Genomic DNA, 20,048 nt, shown 5'->3' with positions numbered 1-20,048 from the left:
CCATGGGCTCACTCTTGTTACACTATCTGCTACTAACATCCCTTTTATCATTTTTCAACATAAGAGATATAATGAGAACCTGGTCTGGAAACTTCACTCCGCAGAACTGTACCAACTCACTCCCTCCAGTTTAACAAAATTAATGAATAAATATGTAACCTCTATCAACCAGTGATTAAAACCATATCAATTCAGAAATCTGGGAAAAATTATTCATAAAAGTAAAGTTTTATAATCAAAATTCCTGCTTTGGTTATTAAAAAACATAATTTATGCTAATTTACAGTAAAGCTTAAATATAACCATAAAATTTTTAATATGCAAATCATTATACAAGAATAGACAGGAATGTCATATGCTTTGAAGTACTTAGCCTGCTGCTTTATGCTGATATAATTAGATTCTTTAAATATATTAATTTTTTTTTTAAAAAGTTAATGCTTGCAACATATTTGAGGAATTCCTTTTCAATTTCCACATAAAAATCATCCAAGTTTTAAGTTTTTTCATCCATGTTTGATCAATCCCGTTTCTTTTTATCCAACAAAATCATTCATGAATATCACTGAATTCTGAAAATTATATTTTCAAATTCAATACACGAAAACTACATGTAGTCTAGCAGCTAAAATGCCATCACGACACCCCTGTGGATACATTCTAGAGTTTCCTCTGAGAGCTCAGAGCTCGCTGCGCCATGGAACTCGTGCGCCCTCACCTGTTTGGTACTGCCTGGAATCAGGTCTTCTCCTTTTCTTTGGTTTTTGCTTAGCCAGTCTGCCGAGGCCAGCAGACTCATCTATGTGCAAGAGGGCACTTGCAGTGCCATTCCGGTTTTCAATTCCATCAGAATTATTACCTAACAATGCGCATTAGAAAACAAAATTATACAGTATTATAAATTATAAAGAATTAGGAATTCTTTATTAATTACGACAATGAAACGTAAGCCATGATACTCATGAATGACAGAAATGCCTCATTCTAGGTAATGGGTTTTATGAGCACATTTACTATAGTGAGACCTTAGGAAATCCCTAGCTAAATTCCAAAGCTAAAAACACATGTCAGCAGTTTCCCCACGAACTCCCTTATTTTCTCGCAAAATTATAGTCATGGGCCAGATATGATCAAGATAAAAGTATCAGCGTGAAAGCCTGTGTACTTCTTGCAGTACTTCCTTCTACATAATAAACACATTAAGGAAATTCCTGTTAAAAATAAAGACAAAAAATAGACTTTATAATCTTCCTCTACTCTTAAATCAAATAATCCTGATAGGGAACTGGTATTTCAGATTTCAGAAATCTAAGACCACAGAAACTGTTTTCCTACCATGAATTTGCAGTTCAAGAACCAACTCAGCCAATCCTCAGGGCTGCTGTGTGACTTACCGTAAGCTGCTGCCCATGCAATTGGCATGAAGGTTTTGATTTCATTGTCATCCATTTGCTGTTCATGCACAGCAGCAGCAGCTGCTGCCGCTGCCGCATCCTCCTCTCCTACGATCACTTCCATATAAACTTCATCAGCAATTTCAGCAACATCTAAATAGAAAATTATAAAAACTTTTCTGACCAGGTTTACAGAGATCACAGAAAAGATACCTGTACCTGAATTCAGTAATAAATGGAAAGAAGATCCAAGTATTATATACCAAACAACATAGCTTTCATATAGTAAGCACTCAATAAATACTTGTTGAATCAATCATTCATTTCTTGGCTTTTACCATAATTTGGTTTTAAAGCAACATTCTAAACATAGAGTCATTGATGCTTCTCTCAGAATATGGCAGTATAATAAGAACTAAAATGATGCTACTTGTTCCCTTCAAATACTGGCCATCCTTAACAGAGAGAGGGAGAGCTTGAGCTATAAAAACGTAAAATTTTCTCCCACAAAAAGGCCACCTACTTACTTAAATCTTCATCTTCTTGCTGAGAGTCATTGACAGTCATATAAACCATCTTTTCCCTGGGAACACGAATACTGCTGTTCTGATCAAGCAGTTCAACTCCATGATCATTCTCAGGCTCACTCTCCACAATGTCTACGGTTCCACCTATTGGAAAAGACAACTCCAAGAATTTATTTGAAAATTCATTTCCACTTCTTCTCTCTTTTAACATACTTTTGAAGAATTACTTTTTATATGCTGTCACTACTTTAGAATTCTTGCTTAAAAGTTATCTCCAGCTGGGCATGGTGGCACATGCCTGTAATCCCAGATCCTCCTTAGGGTGAGGCAGAAGGATCTCAAGCTCAAGGCCAGCCTAGGCAACTCAACAAGACCCTGTCACAAAATAAAAAATAAAAAGAGCTGAGGATGTATGCAGCTCAGTGGTAGAGCACCCCTGGGTTCAATTCCCAGTACTACACACAAAAAAATAAAGTTATCTTCAGAAAATATTTCAAATGCTGTCACTTTAATCCAAAAGTAATCATGTTGAATTATTTGGTCAGGATGAATAATGTGCTAAGGTTTCCTCTTACCTAAGTCATCCTCTCCAGGGTCAGCTTTAAAAATGTACACCTTGATGACTTCAGGACAAGTGCCATCCACTTTACAAGGATCAATTTCTGACTCTGCATCCATAGTCATTCCAGATGAACCGTCATGTTCTATTTTGCCAGCATCATCCACTAAATAGGCAGGAAATACACCACAATTTATAAGAGATACTTAAATAAAACATTACTGTTTTCAAAAGTCCTTTTCACAGCTGGGCAAGGTGGTATATCCCTATAATCCCAGCAACTCAGGAGGCAGAGGCAGAAAGATCATAAGTTTTCGGCCAGCCTCAGGAGCTCAGCAAGGCCCTCAGCAGTTTAGCAAGGCTCTGCTTCAAATTAAAAAATAAAAAGGCTGGGAATGCAGCTTTATGGCAAAGTGCCCCTAAGTTCTATATCCAGTACAAAAAAGAGTTCTTTCACAAATACAAACTCTAACTTGATTCACATAAAATGAATCAAGTCATTGATAGTCAAATAGTTAAGTTCACTAAATACATTTCTTTATAAAGACATTTTAAAATGGGATCAGATATTAAAGCAAACCTATTATACACAGAGAAAACTCCTGGTATTCTAGAAAACTATGTGTAACAAAAGAATACAGTTAGCCTTTGCTAAGCCATAGGTAAAGGCATTCCTACCTTATTTATTTATTTGTGCATAATACATACAGTGAACTCACTATCCATGAGCTACATCTCTGGCCCTTTTCATTTTGATGCAAGGTATGGTTAAATTGCCAAGGCTGCCCTTGAACCTGAGATCCTCCCACCTTAGCCTCCCAAGTCACCGGAATTATAGGCATATCACCACACCCAGGTAAAGATATTCTTTTAATACTTAAAATGAAGACCTTGAAAGAACGTCCTAGTAGTAAAATAAAAAGAAAGGAAGTCTTTACATAAATATTTTATAAGCACTACTTCATAGTTACTATTCTTGAATATCATTTGATCTATTTCCATCAGAATAAGACAATAAAAAAAAATCAAATATGATTGGCAGACAGGCGCACTGTAATGAGATGGCCAATGGAAATTCTGCTTAAACTTAAAACTGTACATAGTTTTATATACACATCATACACACAAATTTATTATAGTAATGAGTCTAGGTTCTTGATGGCAAATGCAGCAATAGGAGAATTCAAATATATTCTCATATACCCACTGTCCTCCCTAATGGCTATGTTATGTTGAAAAGAAAACAAACAAACAAAAAAAAAAAACGAGGTACATATAATTTCTTAGTAGCAAAGAGTCAGGATATATAACCAACATTACATTTTTTAAGGCTTCATAAAAATAGCAAAGGAAATAAGTGTGCTATTATGCATAAGACTTGGAAATAAAACACAGGACAAACAATGTCTTTAAAAAAAGACTGCGGAGGATGTAGCTCAGTGATAGAGTGCCCATGGGTTCCATTCGCAGTGCAAAAACAAAAACATAAACTAGACTCTGGATTTGAAAACTACCCCAAATATAATTCCCATATAATGTATCCTTACACTACACATCACTTCTGAGCTTCTCTAGCACAAAAGAAAGTGTGGCTAACATTAATAAAACTTAGCACCTAGGGCAATTTTTTGCAAAAATTGAATCTAACAATGCTGATACTATTAAAGAAACACTAAAGGAATGTTCTCTCTGCTCTAGGCCCAGCTAGAGACCAAACAGAAGAGAGCAGGACCAAGGTCCAGAAATGGTTCTTTTAGCTTGCCTTCAATACCCTCACAACAAGTCTTTCCATTTCCCCTTTTCCTTTTTTTTTTTTTTTTCCCCTTTCTGGTTTTCTACTGATAGACAGATCTGTTTCCTTTTGGTTGGACATTTATGTTTTATTCAATTCAGCAAACAGTGAATCACAATGGTCTATTAGATTTTCTGGTAGGTATTGGAGATACAAATATAAAAAAATGATGTACTCCAGAGGTTTACAAGTCTAGTGGGAAAAGAAACAATTAGATAATTATTTTAAAATAGAGTAATACAGCCACCACTTATTAAGTGATTAAGGATAAGTACTATTTAATACAATACATTTAATACATTTTACAATACAACAAACTAAAGTGTAGAGAAGTTGAGTTAAATTTTTTGGAGTCACACAGAATTCAAGTCTCAAGCCACATGAGTCCTAAGAATCTGTCAACTTCTGGGGTTTGGAGAATGAGATGGAAACTGGCAGAAACCATGGATTTTTGAAAAATTAATAAATAGTATAACCATCTAAAGATGCTTTCTTTTAACTGTGATATATATACACAATGGAATATTACTCAGCCTTAAAGAAGAATAAAATTATGGCATTTGCTGGTAAATGGATGGAATTAGAGAATATTATGATAAGCAAAATAAGCCAATCCCAAAGAATCAAAGGCCGAATGTTTTTTCTGATATGTAGATGATAATTCACAATAAGGGGTGTTGGGGGGAATAATGGTATTTTAGACTAAACAGAGGGGAGTGAAGGGAGGGGAGGGGGCAGAGGGGAATAGGAATGATAGAATGAATTGGACATTATTGCCCTAGGTGCATATTAATGTAATCATACCTATGTAACTCTATATCATGTACACCAGACGAATGAGAAGTTATACTCCATTTATGCATGATGTGTCAAAATGGACTCTGTCATGTATAACTAATTAGAACAAATTTTTAAAAAACTGAAAGATGCTTTCTTTTAGTGGAAATCAGAAAAATGTGCCCATGACTCAGGCAGGCAGAGCCAGTACTGCAACCAAGGCTAGGTGAATAACATTTTAAATCCATAGTCATCTCTTTTGTAATTTATACCGATTAAACCAAGACAGAACCCAGATTTTGACATCTTTGAAATGATTATTTTGCAAAGTCCTATCATATTATCAGGTCCTAAAATTATATTTATGAATTTTTATATAGAAAAATCAAGATGAGCCAGGTGCAGTGGTTCACACCTGAAATTCCAGCAGCTCAGGAGGCTGAGATAGGAGGATCATGAGTTCAAAGCCCGCCTCAGCAACTTGGCGAGGCCCTAAGCAACTCAGTGAGACCCTGTCTCTAAATAAAATACAAAATAGGGCTGGGGATGTGGCTCAGTGGTCTTGTGCCCCTGAGTTCAATCCCTAGAACAAAAAAAGAAAATCAAGATGAACGCAATATTTCCAAAGGCAACATTAAAAAGCAAAAATGTACTGGCAATTTATCAACTTGGCTTCTGACTTACTGAGAATCAAGATCATCTATAACCCAAATAAATTACTGCAGAGAGCTGCAGGCAAACAACATCCTCAAACCTTTCTTATTTGTCATTCACAAACAAAAAATTATAAAATGTAATCAGCTTGCTTCAAATGCAAAATGCCAAGAATCTCTGGGCTGAAAACAGTTGTTTTGGTCTATTTTTGACACTGTAATATCATTAAATAGCAAACCACATTTTAATATATATTTGATTTAAAACCAAACACGTCACTTTAAAATGCACTTGATAAATCATACTTTTCCTTACATAATTCAAAGTAAGTTAAAAATGAAAGTTACTTGGCTGGGGGATGTAACTCAGTGGTAGAGCACATGCCCAACATTGCACATGGCCCTGGGTTCCATCCCCAGCACTAGGGGAAGGGAAAAAATGAAGGTCACAGAGAAAAAGCAAAACCTTGTTTACATACATTTGCATTTACACATATTACAAGATGATACTGAAGTTGAACTGTCATGAAATCTTTAATAACTGATACAGAACACAAAAGAGGATTAGTCATAAGATTGGCAAATGCTGCACTGTACATTGATGGCTGCCATGGAAACAAAAAAAGGATATATCACTCAGGCTAAGAAACACTTATTTCAGGTAAAGGCAGAGACACAAAGGTAGAGTGACAAGAAGTGGCATGATGTTAATGGAACACAACCTTCAGCACTGCTAGGATGGAGAATAAAGCAGGTCAGAAAGCATGGTGGGAAACATAGGAGACTTCTAAACCTATGCCAGGTCACGGAGGACCTCACATACCTGGCAGAGAAGCTCACATCTGATTCTGGTAGGCTGGACTTCTCAATCTAATCAGGCATCAAAATCTTTTGGGGAACTTAAAAACGTAGGCTCCCATCTCGCAATTCTACAAAATTAGAATGTGCAGGGATGGGGCCTGACATATATAGACAGATTTAGAGGTACTCCCTACCCTTAGGATTCTGATCAGAGGTTTGGAAATATCTGCTATGACAATGGGAAACTTTTAAATATGAATGACAAGGTCTGATGCCCATTTTTGCTATACCATTCTGCTGGCCTTGAAAAGGTGAATGCAAAGGGATCAAGACGTGAAGCAGGGAGACCACTGGTGAGTCTACTACAATAATATAGGCAACAGGTAAGAGATGATGCCGACTTGAATCAGGACAGAGGTAGTATAAATCGGGAAGAGGACTGGACTTCATGCCTATCTTGGGACTAAAATGAGCAGGACTTGGTGCGTTCCTGAAAACTTAACGTGACACAGGAGCCAAGGAGTATAACTAGGGTTTTTTATTTAGGAGAGTAAATGACTGGGTAAGAAATGTAAGAAAAAAAGGAAAGGGAGTTCTCTTCCTAAATGGTTAATTACTTTACCATCCCAAGGATAATATCCCCCAAAGCCCTCAGAGTCAGTGCTTGTCCCTACTCTTGTGCTACAAACACCCCTTGCTTGCTTCTCTCAGAGTACATGATTCCCTGCGTTATCACATTTGCATCATCCCCTACCACCTTTCCCAACTGATAACTGCAAAACCTATATTTTCATGACTTGGTCTTTTAAGAGTGTGGTGATAGCAGATACTCAGAAAATTGATGAATCAATAGTTCCATGAATGACTGAAATGTAAAGTCAGCTCCTAAATATTTGAGTCTGAAAGCTAAATACTGGCACACAAATTGGGAGCCATCAGCTATGTTAACTAAATCTTGTGATCATACAGTGAGAATCCAGAGTGTGGAGAAGTAGGGAGCTAAGGACAGAGTTTTGGGGAATGCCATACTTTACAAGGGGACAGGAAGGGCTCCCAAAGAAATCTGTGAAAGAAAAACAGGACAGAATAATGAAGCAAATGAAGAAAACCAGGGAGTAAAAGTGACAGGAATCCTAACAAAGCTCAGGGCAGTAATACAGTAGGCATACAAGCCCAGGAGGAACGCTTGCTCTGGCTGTGGTAACCCAATGTCACTGATGTTCTCGGTGAAAGCAGTGCAGTGAAGGCCACAGTGGGGTCACTGCAGTAGGCTGAAGAGAGTCAAGGGAAAATCTGGCACAGTGGTGCACGCCTATAATTCTAACAACTCAGGAGGCTGAGGCAGGAGGATCACAAGTTTGAGGCTAGCCTCAGCAATTTAGTGAGCCATTCAGCAACTTACCAAGACTCTGTTTCAAACTGAAAATATAAGAAGGGTTGGGGGCATAACTCAGTGGTAAAGCACCCCTGAGTTCAAACTCCAGTGCCAAGAAAAAAAAAAAAAAAAAAGAGTGAGAGTAAATGAAGGTATCAATTTTTTCAAGCCTTGTTTATAAAAGGAAAGCAATGGGCAACAACTAGAATACATGGCAGGGTAAAGAACTCTTCAATTCAACTTAGAAAAAAAATATTCAAGCCTGTTCAATCTGGGAAAGAAAACAGAATAGAAAGTGCTGAAGCCAGAGAACACGGAGAAATTTCTGAATCCAGCTCTCAAAGGAAAAGGGATATAGGAAACAGCAAAAATGAACACATATTTCTTAAATAGGAGAAACACCTTATCCTTCTGAAACCTGAGGACATATATGTGGATGAGAATGTAGCTCCATTGTATTCAGAAAAGGAGGAAGGCTGTAATGTGCCAAGTTGGAGAAGCCCATGGCTGGTGGCTTCAATCACAGATAGGCAATGGGAGCCAAGGACTTAGATAAATGGTAAGAGAGCGGCAGCCTGGGTTAAGAGGCTGAGGAGCTAGAGAAAATGAGCTGATCCAGGACACCTGATCCACTGAACCTGAATGAAAAGGTTCAAGGAGACTACCTGGTTAAACTATTTGCCGTTAAAAACAAAACAAAACAAAAAATAAATAAATAAAAACAAAGATTCTCTGAACTCTGAATATAACTTAAAGTATTATGACTTGCTTTATAAAAATGTCTGGGGTACAGGGGGAGTGGGCATTATTTTCTTATTTCTGACCCAGTGTCTACTTACAATTTTTCAAAGCTAAACATTTGAGACGTTCTTCGCCGAGAGTCGCCGCGGTTTCCTGCTTCAACAGTGCTTGGACGGAACCCGGCGCTCGACCCCCACCCCGGCCGCCGCTCAGAGCCAGCAGCCCTTCGCCACCTCTTCACAGAGCCCTCGGACCGCCCCAGGCCTCTGCCTCCGCTCCAGCGCCGCGCCTCTCCTCAGCCGCCCACCATGGCTACCACGTCCCCCTCGCAGGTGCGCCAGAACTACCACCAGGACTTGGAGGCCGCCATCAACCGCCAGATCAACCTGGAGCTCTACGCCTCCTATGTCTACCTGTCCATGTCTTACTACTTTGACCGTGATGATGTGGCTTTGAAGAACTTTGCCAAATATTTTCTTCACCAATCTCATGAGAGGGAACATGCTGAGAAACTGATGAAGCTGCAGAACCAACGAGGTGGCCGACTCTTCCTTCAGGATATCAAGAAACCAGACCGTGATGACTGGGAGAGTGGGCTCAATGCCATGGAATGTGCTTTGCACTTGCAGAAAAGTGTGAACCAGTCACTTCTGGAACTGCACAAACTGGCCACTGACAAAAATGCCCCCCACTTGTGTGACTTCATTGAGACTCATTACCTGAATGAGCAGGTGAAATCCATCAAAGAATTGGGTGACCATGTAACCAACTTGCGCAAGATGGGAGCCTCAGAATCTGCCATGGCAGAGTATCTCTTTGACAAGCACACTCTGGGAGACAGTGATAACGAGAGCTAAACCTCAGCCTGACTTTCCCATAGCCGTGCAAGTGACTTCCCTGGTCACCAAGGCAGTGCATGCATGTTGGGGTTACCTTTACCTTTTCTATAAGTTGTACCAAAACATCCACTTATGTTCTTTAATTTGTACCATTCCTTCAAATAAAGAAATTTGGTACCCCAAAAAAAAAAAAAAAAAGCTAAACATTTTTATGACATACCCAGCTAATTATAATTAAGCCAAGGTTATTTTGGAATTTCAAACTGAACATAGCATTAAAAGGAAGCTCACCAAACTAGGTATAAAAGTTCAAAATAAATCAGTAACATCTTCAGATAATTCATCTGTGAACAGTCTGACATTGATGAATCTGGCCTAAACCTTGGCAAGGTTTATCAAACTGATTCTAACAGGTACTAGGAAATCAAACATCCTTATGTTTTGCTCTCATAAATGTATAGGAAAACACATTTCAAATATACCAACTTACCTGATAGTGAAACTATTGTATTATTTTTCTAAAAGTAGAATTCACCTTCAGATTTTCACCTTGAGAACTTGCCCCACTAATTTCAACCTATGAAATTATTCTGAATATGAAATATTAAAAGTGATTTAAAAAAAAAAAACACTTTGATGGTCCTGTTAAGTACTCAGATTTTCACTGTGATTTTAAAGCTACCATTAAAAATGAATTTCTAAAAAACAGACAAAGAAGGCTTCGATAAAAGTGAGTCATCATACATATGATTTCTGCATAAGTGCCTTCTTCTAATGTAGTAATGAAGGGCTACAGCTTTAGAATAAGGCCTCTCCAAAATAGAAGAGCATAATTTCTGGAAATTAAGACTACTTCTAATAATAACTACCATTTACATGGCATTTTGCAATTTCCTTAGCGCTTCTATATAGTTTTTTATTTCATTTGATTCTCAACTTTTCCGGATAAAGAAATAAAGACTCTACGACGGTATGTACTTGCCCAAAGTCAGTGAGCTACTGAGGGGTGAGGCAAAGGAGGAGGACATGCCTGTCTTTAGAACTCAAACGTTCATTTTTTACTTCTGATTTTTTTTAAAAAATGTATGTTCATTGTTTAAAATTTAGTACTGAAAAACCAAATAACCAATAACCCCATCAACCAGAAATTCCATCATTATATTGGTAAGTTTCTCATCTCTATTCTTTTAAAAAGTTAAACTGGCAGCCTTACATCCAGCATTTTAAACTTAAAAACTGAAGTAAAACTTTGACTTAACAATAATGTTATTAGTAATAACAAGATATAGATTCCTATTATATTGCTTCAAGGAAGCTTCAATAAAACCCCCTGAAGACTGAAAATTAGGATGATTCTTTGCAATGCTAATAGATACTGTGGTATCTAAAAATATAGTTCATTAAGATTTCAGCAAACCCAGTAGTTTCTGGTAAAGAAAACTTAATGGGGGAGGGCATGGAGGACAGGGGAGATATACTTCAAATAAATTATTAAAGGAATGTTGATCTAATTTAAAAAAAAATAATTGGCAGAACTGAGATGGTTCCTACATGAAAAACAGCATATCACAGAGAATTTATATAATAAAAAATGATGGCAGTTGTGATGTATGATGACAAACATTTACTGACTGCATACCCCAGTCCTAGCGTGATGCTAAGGCCTTAAAGAAGTGTACCATTTACTCTTAACAACCTTATGAAGTAAGAAATATTTTGTTATTGTCAACTCTCTAAGCTTCTAGATTAATTTCATTATAATTTTGCCAAGATTATACACATACATACACACAATGTTATAGTATATGTAGAGCGAGGGGGGGAGAATACATATTTGATTTGCACTGGAATTGCATTTTGTCTAAATTAACATCATAAAGAGATAGCTTTACCATTCTCAGTCTTTCCATGAAAGTTCTTGGTTGTCTCTCCAGTTACTCAAAATTGCCTCATCTCTCAAGATCAGGTTGTAAAAAGTTTATTTACTTTCTCCAAGAACAAATGAACTGCCTTTTAGTTGATCTCCAGTTCCCTAGGTTTCCCACCAAATGCCCCTGGACACTGCCCCCCAGTCAGTCTTCCTAAATCAAAGATCCAGTCACCTTAATCTCTAACACAGAAGGGAACCCATTTCCTACCAAATAAAAGACACACTACTTATTATAGCAATCCACCTCTGACCACACTGCTTCTCCCTTCAGTCCTGTCTCCCCTGGAAGCAGCCCATGTGCCTTCAACTTAAGCAAGATATTATTTCCATTCCTTTATGCTTCCTCAACCTTGCTTTTATTTTATTTTTATTTTTTGGTACCAGGGATTGGACCCTGGGCACTTAACCACTGAGCCACATTCCCAGTTTTTTTTTTTTTTTTTTTTTTGAGACAGTGTCTCTTAGATACCCTAAGTTGCTTAGGGCTTCACTAAATTGCTGAGGCTGGCTTTGAACTTGTGGTCCTCCTGCCTCAGCCTCCCAAGCTGCCAGGATTACAGGTGTGCAGCACCGCACCCAGTCCAACTTTGCTTTTTTAAAAAAGATTGCCTATTGTAGTAATGATGCAGCTTATTATTTAACAAAAGTATTTAAGAAGTAGACTACACAATCTAAGAAATAAAGAGATATAAGTCCTCAAATATTACAATCATACTTTTAACAGGTTTATCTCTTGCATTACATAAGGCATAAATATCATCAAGACAAGTAACAACTCTTGGTATCAATAAATGTGTGGCGTATTTGGAAGGCTACAACAGACTCACTATTAGCATTTCTAAGTCTTGACTCTTGAAAACACTTAAATTTCATGTAAGAATACTCCCTAAAACAGATATGGAAACATCTATAATATTCAGAATCAAGGAAACAGAACTTATTGTGATAAACAAACAAAAAAAAAGTATTTAAGAAGTATTAAAGGTAATTAAAATGTGCTCGAAATTCTACCATCTCTCCCCCCAGGAACTATCAATAGAACTTTTAGATCATTAGACATTTCTTTTCACAAATTTACATATAAAAGAATGTTAGAACAGAGACTTTTTATGAAGATTGGATATTATACGTACTATTTAACTTATCTATCTATCTATTTGGTGCTGAGGACTGAACCCAGTGCCTCATGCATGCAAGGCAAGCACGTAACCGCTGAGCCATAACCCCAGCCCCTATACATACTATTTTTTAAATTTTATTTTTTACTCTAATTTGTTATATATACATACTATCTTTAAATGAAAATATTAAATTAGAATTTACTTGAACTCAAAAACAAAACAACTTTAACTCTGCAGTCTATCTCATTCCCTAGCAAACACTCTTGATAACTTGCCTCTTTGCCTCTGGACCATGTAGCTAAATCCAGTTGGAAACAAAGAAATCTGGACCTTTGTTGCTACTTTTCCCTTTTCCTCTTTTCCAGATTCTCCTCCACCCCCAAATCTCTAATGCTACCTCCCCATCCCCGCTGTTGCTGACTCCTCTTCTTCACTGAGAACAAGCGAAATAATCAGAAGATTCACTGAATACCCTCCTACCAAAAACTAAACCCTCAAATGTTTCCCCACCTGTTACCACAAACCATCTGTGTTTCTCCGTAACACTTTGCCCCTTCTTTGCTGCTCCAAACCCCACTCTCCCTCTTCCCTGCCCTCTCTTGCTCATAATCATTTATCTTTCAAAGGACAAGGTGATGGCCGATTCTGTCTAGGTCTCAGCAGATAAACAGTAAATATTAACCACAAGGCCAGTCTGGAGCTCCAATTGCTTCTAGTGCTTTCAAAACATAGACCTTTCTCCAATCTTCTTGGTGGAGGGGAGGAAAAACCTAAAACATTTTTTTCCTTACCTGCTTTATTCTTGATATGAATCTAACCAAAACCCAGACTAAGCATTGTACTGAAAACTAATTCATTAATTTTGGTATTGACTTCTAAACAAATTTCAAAATGCTCACACAATATTTTTCCATGTTGTAACAAACATCTTCAGTTTATCAGAGCAAACTTAAAAGAGATGTTCAAGGTGACAATAGTAATAATAATGTACTTATACTTGAAAACCACTAAGAAAGTAGATTTTAAGTGTTCCCACCACATTAAAAAAAAAGTATGTGGAGTAATGCATGTTAATTAGCTCAATATAGCTATTCAACAATGTAAACATATTTCAAAACATCCTGTTCTACATCACAAATGAATACAACTTTTATTTGTTAACTAAGAAGTTTAATAATATAAATAGATGTTCAACACAACCTCTCTAAAATATCCTTAGTTTATGGTTTTCCTCACATTTCAGAAATATTCCCATTTTTAAATTCCAAAATTTTATTTGTTGCTTTACCACACACATCCAATAATTAAACCACAGAAAAAAAATGAATAAATATTTTACTATTTCTGCTGTGCTAATGGCCCCAAGAATCAATAAACTTTTAGATTTGTTGATTTTCAGAGTGAATGCATTAAATGTAGATGTTTAGTTACATAATTCATTCCCTAAAATACAGATTACTACTCTGACCAAAGTCATAATCAGAAGCTAATCTCAGACCAACTGGACCAAAACACCTAAAGTGGATGGCCAGGACCACCACATACTCCATGTGCAGGCATCCATTTACACTGTAGTTGTATAGTGGACGAGTGTACTCGGTAACCCTGCAGAGGAGATCTTTAGCATGTCCAAATGTGCTTCTTTTCTAGTAATAGTTTTGCCATCTGCTCAGCTGCACAAAGCCAGAAACCAGGGAGTGAGCTTCAAATATTCCCTCTTCCTCAATCCAATCCAAATTCTACTTCCTAAATATGTCAAGAATTAGGTTCTGCCAAACTCTATTGATAAACCTTATTTCACACTATTATCATCTGTTCCTTAACTGGACTAAATAACCTCCCCAAATGTACTCTTTTTTTAAAATACCTTCATTTTACTTTATTTTTATGTAGTGCTGAGATTGAACCCAGTGCCTCATAGGTGCAAGGCAAGCGCTCTACCACTGAGCTACAACCCCAAGTCCCCAAATGTGCTTGTGTTTCTCATTTCAACATTGCCATTACTTTCTTAAACTATAAATCTAAACATGTTATTAGTAACCTGCTTAAAACCGTTTAATAAGTCTTCACATGGAATATATTCAAGGGCTTTTATGTTTTGGGCCTTGCCCATTTTGCCAATTTTATTTCTCACCACAGGCATTATTTGCACCCCAAAGAATAAGTCTCTGAACATTTTCACATCTCCCTGCCTTTCCTCTTTCCTCAGCCACCTACTGAACATTTTATTCATCCTTCAAATTGAGTTCATCCCAAATTATTTATTTTTTAAAGTTGTGATAATGGTATGGTTTTTTCAAAAAGTCTTTGTCTTTGAGAAATAAATACTGAAATATTTATGAAAGAAATGATGTGAAATTTACTTCAAAGTAATATAGGAAGGAGAGATATTGATAAGAATAGAGATGAAATAAATTTAGCCACATCTTCAACTGAACTTCCAAAGAACTGTAGTTTATAAAAATTTTGTAGCATTTCTCTCACTCCAGTGTACCAAAAATGTTCCACCTTTCCTCCATTAGCTCTTCCAAAATACTCCGTACATCTGTTTAAATACCTTTTTTAAAATTACTTTTTTAGTTGTCAATGGACCTTTACTTTATTTTTATATGCAATACTGAGGATCGAACCTAGTGCCTCACACATGCTAAGCAAGTGCTCCTGCCACTGAGCCACAACCCCAGCCCTATTTATATACCTTTTTACACTCAACCGTAACTGCCTGTTTCTGTCTTCCCAAGATTATGAACTCTTAAAAAGCCAGGGACTTTACTATTTTTCTCTAACACCTAGTGAGGTCCATAGTTCATTGTGGAGTTCATTTCATCAATAAATGTTTTTGAATGAATGAAAGCACTCAAAAGTAAACACGGGCAAGAGTAAAAATAATAGTTTATATATGATTCTTTTTTCTCAAACACATTTGAAGAAAATTAACTTTTTTTTGGGGGGGGGACAATGGGATAGGATCATAGGCTTACCTGAGTGCCTTCTACTAGAATAAGCTGATTAAGTGTTTAAGCTCCCCTCAACTTCCTGATGTTGCTAAAATTCGATCACATTATAATTTTTAGTAATCAGTAGAATTCTACTTGCCTCCCCCATGTACCAATAAACAATATTTATCCCAAACTCTACTGTTCTGTAGTATTAGCACACATTCATACAAACATAAACTAAGAGAGTGGATACTCTGGAATAAAATACACTTGATTTCAAATCTTCTCCTAATACTACCTGGATGCATAACCCTGGACAAGTTACTGAAACTGAATGAACCTCAGGTGCTCAATCTGCCAAACAACTGTAATACCATTATAAGGCTAAGAAAAATAATACGTATTAAATTCTGACACATGGATACCATTGAAGGTTCATTATTACCTATTTTTATGGTTATCAACTTGTTACAAATCTCCAACAGAATAATCTTTCTGGGATCAAAAAAAGGCTTAAATTTTTAAAAATTAAAAATAAACTTCATGTTGATTTGATAACAAAATACAAGTACAATCCTAAACATTTTACCTCACAAGAGGAGGGCTTTTTCTTAAGAAACCAATTGCTTTTGGTTTTCTGCTATCACTGCCAAGTGAATCAAGGGTCAATGGAAGATGGGACTGATGGTCTAAAAGTATCCTGCAGACAATGAGCACCTCAGCTCTTCCTGGTAAAAGTAATTCAAATTACAAATGCTACAGACCAAAATCGTTTAACCAGAGCTAGTAAGAACCAATCTAATAATTAATATTCAGTTTTTATACAAGCTGTTGTATATTCTAGGAAATAGTGTTTTGAATACTATTTTAATTTAATACACAAAAACAATAAAATGGAGTGGATACAGCTACATTATTCCACAGTTTCATCAAAGATTTCATTAAATTTATGTCTACATACAGTAAAGTTTCAAAAGTTTATAACATTTCAAAAATGGTGCTAATTTTTTTAAAAAATATCTTTTTAGTTGTAGTTGAACACAAAACCTTTGTTTTATTTATTTATTTTTATGTGGTGCTGAGGATCGAACCTAGCGTATTGAACGTGCTAGGTGAGTGCACTACTGCTGAGCCACAACCCCAGCCCCAATGGTGCTAATTTTTAAATTAGCATTTTTATGCTAATTTAAAGGGTTCTGTGCTTAAATTGTTCACTGTAAGTTTTCTTCATCTATTTAAATAAGTGAAAATATATATTTTATCTAATTGTATCAGAATGAAGCATCCTACAGATTTATGGAAGGATAGAAACCATCTGGCCAAGTGTTCTTTCTGCCATTGGCAAGAGGACCTCAGGCTCCAGAACTAAATGAGTTCTTTCCTTTGCTGTTACTATATACCAGCACACACTACCTAAGCACCTTTGTTTTCTTAAGAACCAATTATGGGGCTGGGGTTGTGGCTCAACGGTAGAGCATGCACCTAGCAGATGCGAGGCCCTGGGTTCGATCCTCAGCACCACATAAAAATAAATTTAAAAAAAAAATTTAAAAAGAACCAATTATGCTGCCAAAAATAATTAATTTTGCTGAACCTTTTTGAAAAATATTTATTTTTTAGTTGTAGTTGGACACAATACCTTTATTTTACTTATTTATTTTTATGTGGTGCTGAGGATTGAACCCAGGGCCTCACCTGTACTAGGCAGGTGCTCTACCGCTGAGCCATAACCCCAGCCCTTGCTGAACCTTTCTACTGAATTGTGTATTTGGGGCTGGACTTTAATATTTAAATTAGTAAAATTTTGCAAATTTGCTACCCATTCCTGGCAGTATGTCTTAATCTTACATTCTACCCAATGTAAAAATTACAGAAAACAGATTAAGATACTTTTTAATCATGATATGTCCACATCACCTAAGAATCTCCTTCTTAGTAGACTACAATTTAATCCCGCTGATAGTCTGGGTGGGAAGGAGTCAATATTCCATATTCTACAGCAAAGAGTTGAGCCATGGGAAAAACAGATAATATGTATTTAGCAGCAAACATTTATAATGTACTACTGTAAGAACTACATTTTTTTTATCTCAGTTAAGCCTCCTGAAGGTTTATTATCATCATCTCCAGGTTACAGGAAAAAAAAAGCAAACCACAGGAAGGTTGAGTAAATTGCACAAGATTACACAGCCAAGTAAATGGTGGAACTAAGACTTGAACACAGGCAGCCTGACACCAGAACCTGAACTTTTAACCACCATGTTATACTGCTTTCTGGGAACATCATCACAACACCACTGGCACTGGAGAGAATAAGACACTTATTGACTTCTGATAGCCCACCTCACTTTTCCTTCTCGATAGGCTGTTTCCATGGGAACCAGGCCACAAAAAATCATGAGGGACAGACAGGATATGTCACAGACAGATGTCCCTATGGGACTTAGGAGTAGACTTTTTAAAGTAGACTCTTATTGTGGGCCAACAGCAAATCTGTCCTTCTATTCAAGCAGCTCTGAAAAGGGTAGGCATATAAATCAATGGAACAGAATCAAAATTCCAAAAATAAACCCTTACATTTACAGTGAATTGATTTTCAACAACAGTGCCAAGAATATCCAATGAAGAAAGAATGGTCTTTTCAGCAAATGGTGCTGGGACAACTGAATATTCACATGCCAAAGAATAAAGTTAGATCCTTATTTCACACCATATATAAAAATAAACTCAAAATGGATATGAGGCCAAATTAAGAGCTAAAACTATAAAAACTCAGAGGAAACATAGGTGTAAATCTTTATGATCTTGGATTAGGCAGCAGTCACTTAAATGTGATGCCAAAGCACAACCAACAAAAAATATAAACTGAACTCCACCAAAATTTTAAACTTTGTGCATCAAAGGACACTATGCAAAAAGTGAAGGCAATCGACAGAATGGGAGAGAGTATTTCCCTTATCTCTTATAAGGACCTCGTAGCTGGAATATATAAAAAACTCTTTCAACTCAATAATAAAAAGACCAATAACTCAATTCAAAAACAGGCAAAGGATCCAGGCACAGTGGTGTAAGCCTGTAATCCCAGCAGCTGGGGAGGCTGAGACAGGAGGATCATGAACTCAAAACCAGCCTCAGCAAAGGCGGGGCACTAACCAACTCAGTGAGACCCTGTCTCTAAATAAATACAAAATAGGGCTGGGGATGTGGCTCAGTGGTCAAGTGCCCCCACCCCTCCCTACCCACCCCCTTCAATCCATAGTACCAAAAAAAAAAAAAAAAAAAAGGCAAAGGATCTGAATAAATGTTTCTTTCATAAATATACTTAATGGCCAATAAGCACATGAAAAGATGTTCAACATCACTGGCTATCAGGGAAATGCATATACAAACCATAATGAGATACCACTTCATATCCACTAAGATGGCTATAATCAAAAACAACAATTTACAACAAGTGCTATACAGGATGTGAAGTAACTAGAACCCCCATATACTGTGGGAATATAAAACAGGATGGCCACTTTGGGAAACAATCTGATGATGACTTAATTCTACCGATTCAACTCCCATAAAATACCCAAAATTCCACTCTCATAAAATACCTAAAAGAAATGTACATGGTGGCTGGAGATGGAACTCAGTAGAACTTGCCTAGCTTTGAGTTCAATCCCCAGCAACCCCCCCACACACACACACACACACAGAGTACCAAATGTTCAAAATGTCCAAAAAGTGAAAACAACCCACATGTCTATCAACTGATGGACTAAAATGCAATATACTCAATGGAATATTATTCTGTAATAAAAAGAATGAAGTCCATGCTACAAGGGTGAACCTTGAAAACATCATGCTGTGAAAGAAGCCAATCACAAAAGACCGCAGATTATAGCACTTATTTTTTGGTTTGTTTTTGTTTTTGTTTTTTTGTACCAGGGATTGAACCCAGAGGCACTTTACCACTGGGCTACATTCCCAGCCCTTTTTATTTATTTATTTTGAGATAGGGTCTTGCTCAGGCTGGTCTCAAACTTGCACTCTTCCTGCCTCAGACACCTGAGTCACTGGGATTATAGATGTTCATCCCCTGCACCTGGCCATAGCATTCCATTTATATGAAATGTTCAGAATAAGAAAATCTATCAAGTCAAAAGTAGATTAGTGGTTGTTTAGGTATGAAGGGGTCACAGAAGGTTAGTGGGAATGATAGCTAAAGGGTATAGAGTTTCTCCTTGGAGTGATGAAAAATTTCTAAAACTGATGGCACTGATAGGTACATAATTTTGTGAATTTAGTAAAAACAACTGCACATTTTAAATGAGTGTATTGTATGGTATGTAAATTACATCTAGATAAAGCTGTTATCAAAAAATTTTTTAACACTTGGTTGAACCTAGGATTAGAAAGGAATGCCTAACTCATACCACTCTTCTAGGTAGCTGTATTAATTTTAAAAACATGGGAGATGTCAATAAGACCTAAAGACTGACAGACATCTCATTGATCATGTTAATATCAGAGATATCCAAAGAATATTTTGTTGCCTACAGCTACTGAAAGGCAGTCCCTGACTCATCATCACCAGATTTTCTCCGGTTTT

General features: G+C 36.8%; 1 protein-coding gene and 1 pseudogene across 9 annotated transcripts in view; one reads left to right on the top strand and one right to left on the bottom strand.

The window, feature by feature from the left end:
- Zfx (zinc finger protein X-linked) overlaps positions 1–20,048 on the bottom strand; it is a 68,265-nt gene that overhangs the window by 8,511 nt on the left and 39,706 nt on the right. For 7 of the 9 annotated variants that reach the window (XM_071606687.1, XM_027927330.3, XM_071606688.1 and 4 more), the window contains 4 exons: positions 2,497–2,646; positions 1,922–2,065; positions 1,395–1,547; positions 719–859 (listed from right to left, as the gene is read on the bottom strand). In XM_071606687.1, the coding sequence (XP_071462788.1) occupies positions 719–859; positions 1,395–1,547; positions 1,922–2,065; positions 2,497–2,646 (588 nt within the window). The remainder of the gene's footprint in view (positions 1–718; positions 860–1,394; positions 1,548–1,921; positions 2,066–2,496; positions 2,647–20,048) is intronic. The other 2 variants (XM_071606693.1, XM_071606694.1) reach the window with 2 other exon arrangements.
- Positions 8,913–9,655, top strand: LOC114086069 (ferritin heavy chain pseudogene; annotated as a pseudogene).

This window comes from Marmota flaviventris, chromosome X (genome assembly GCF_047511675.1).
Source record: "Marmota flaviventris isolate mMarFla1 chromosome X, mMarFla1.hap1, whole genome shotgun sequence".
In the NCBI taxonomy this organism is placed as follows: domain Eukaryota; kingdom Metazoa; phylum Chordata; class Mammalia; order Rodentia; family Sciuridae; genus Marmota; species Marmota flaviventris.
The sequence above is the reverse complement of the archived record's forward strand: the minus strand, read 5'-3'. Positions and strand labels throughout refer to the sequence as shown.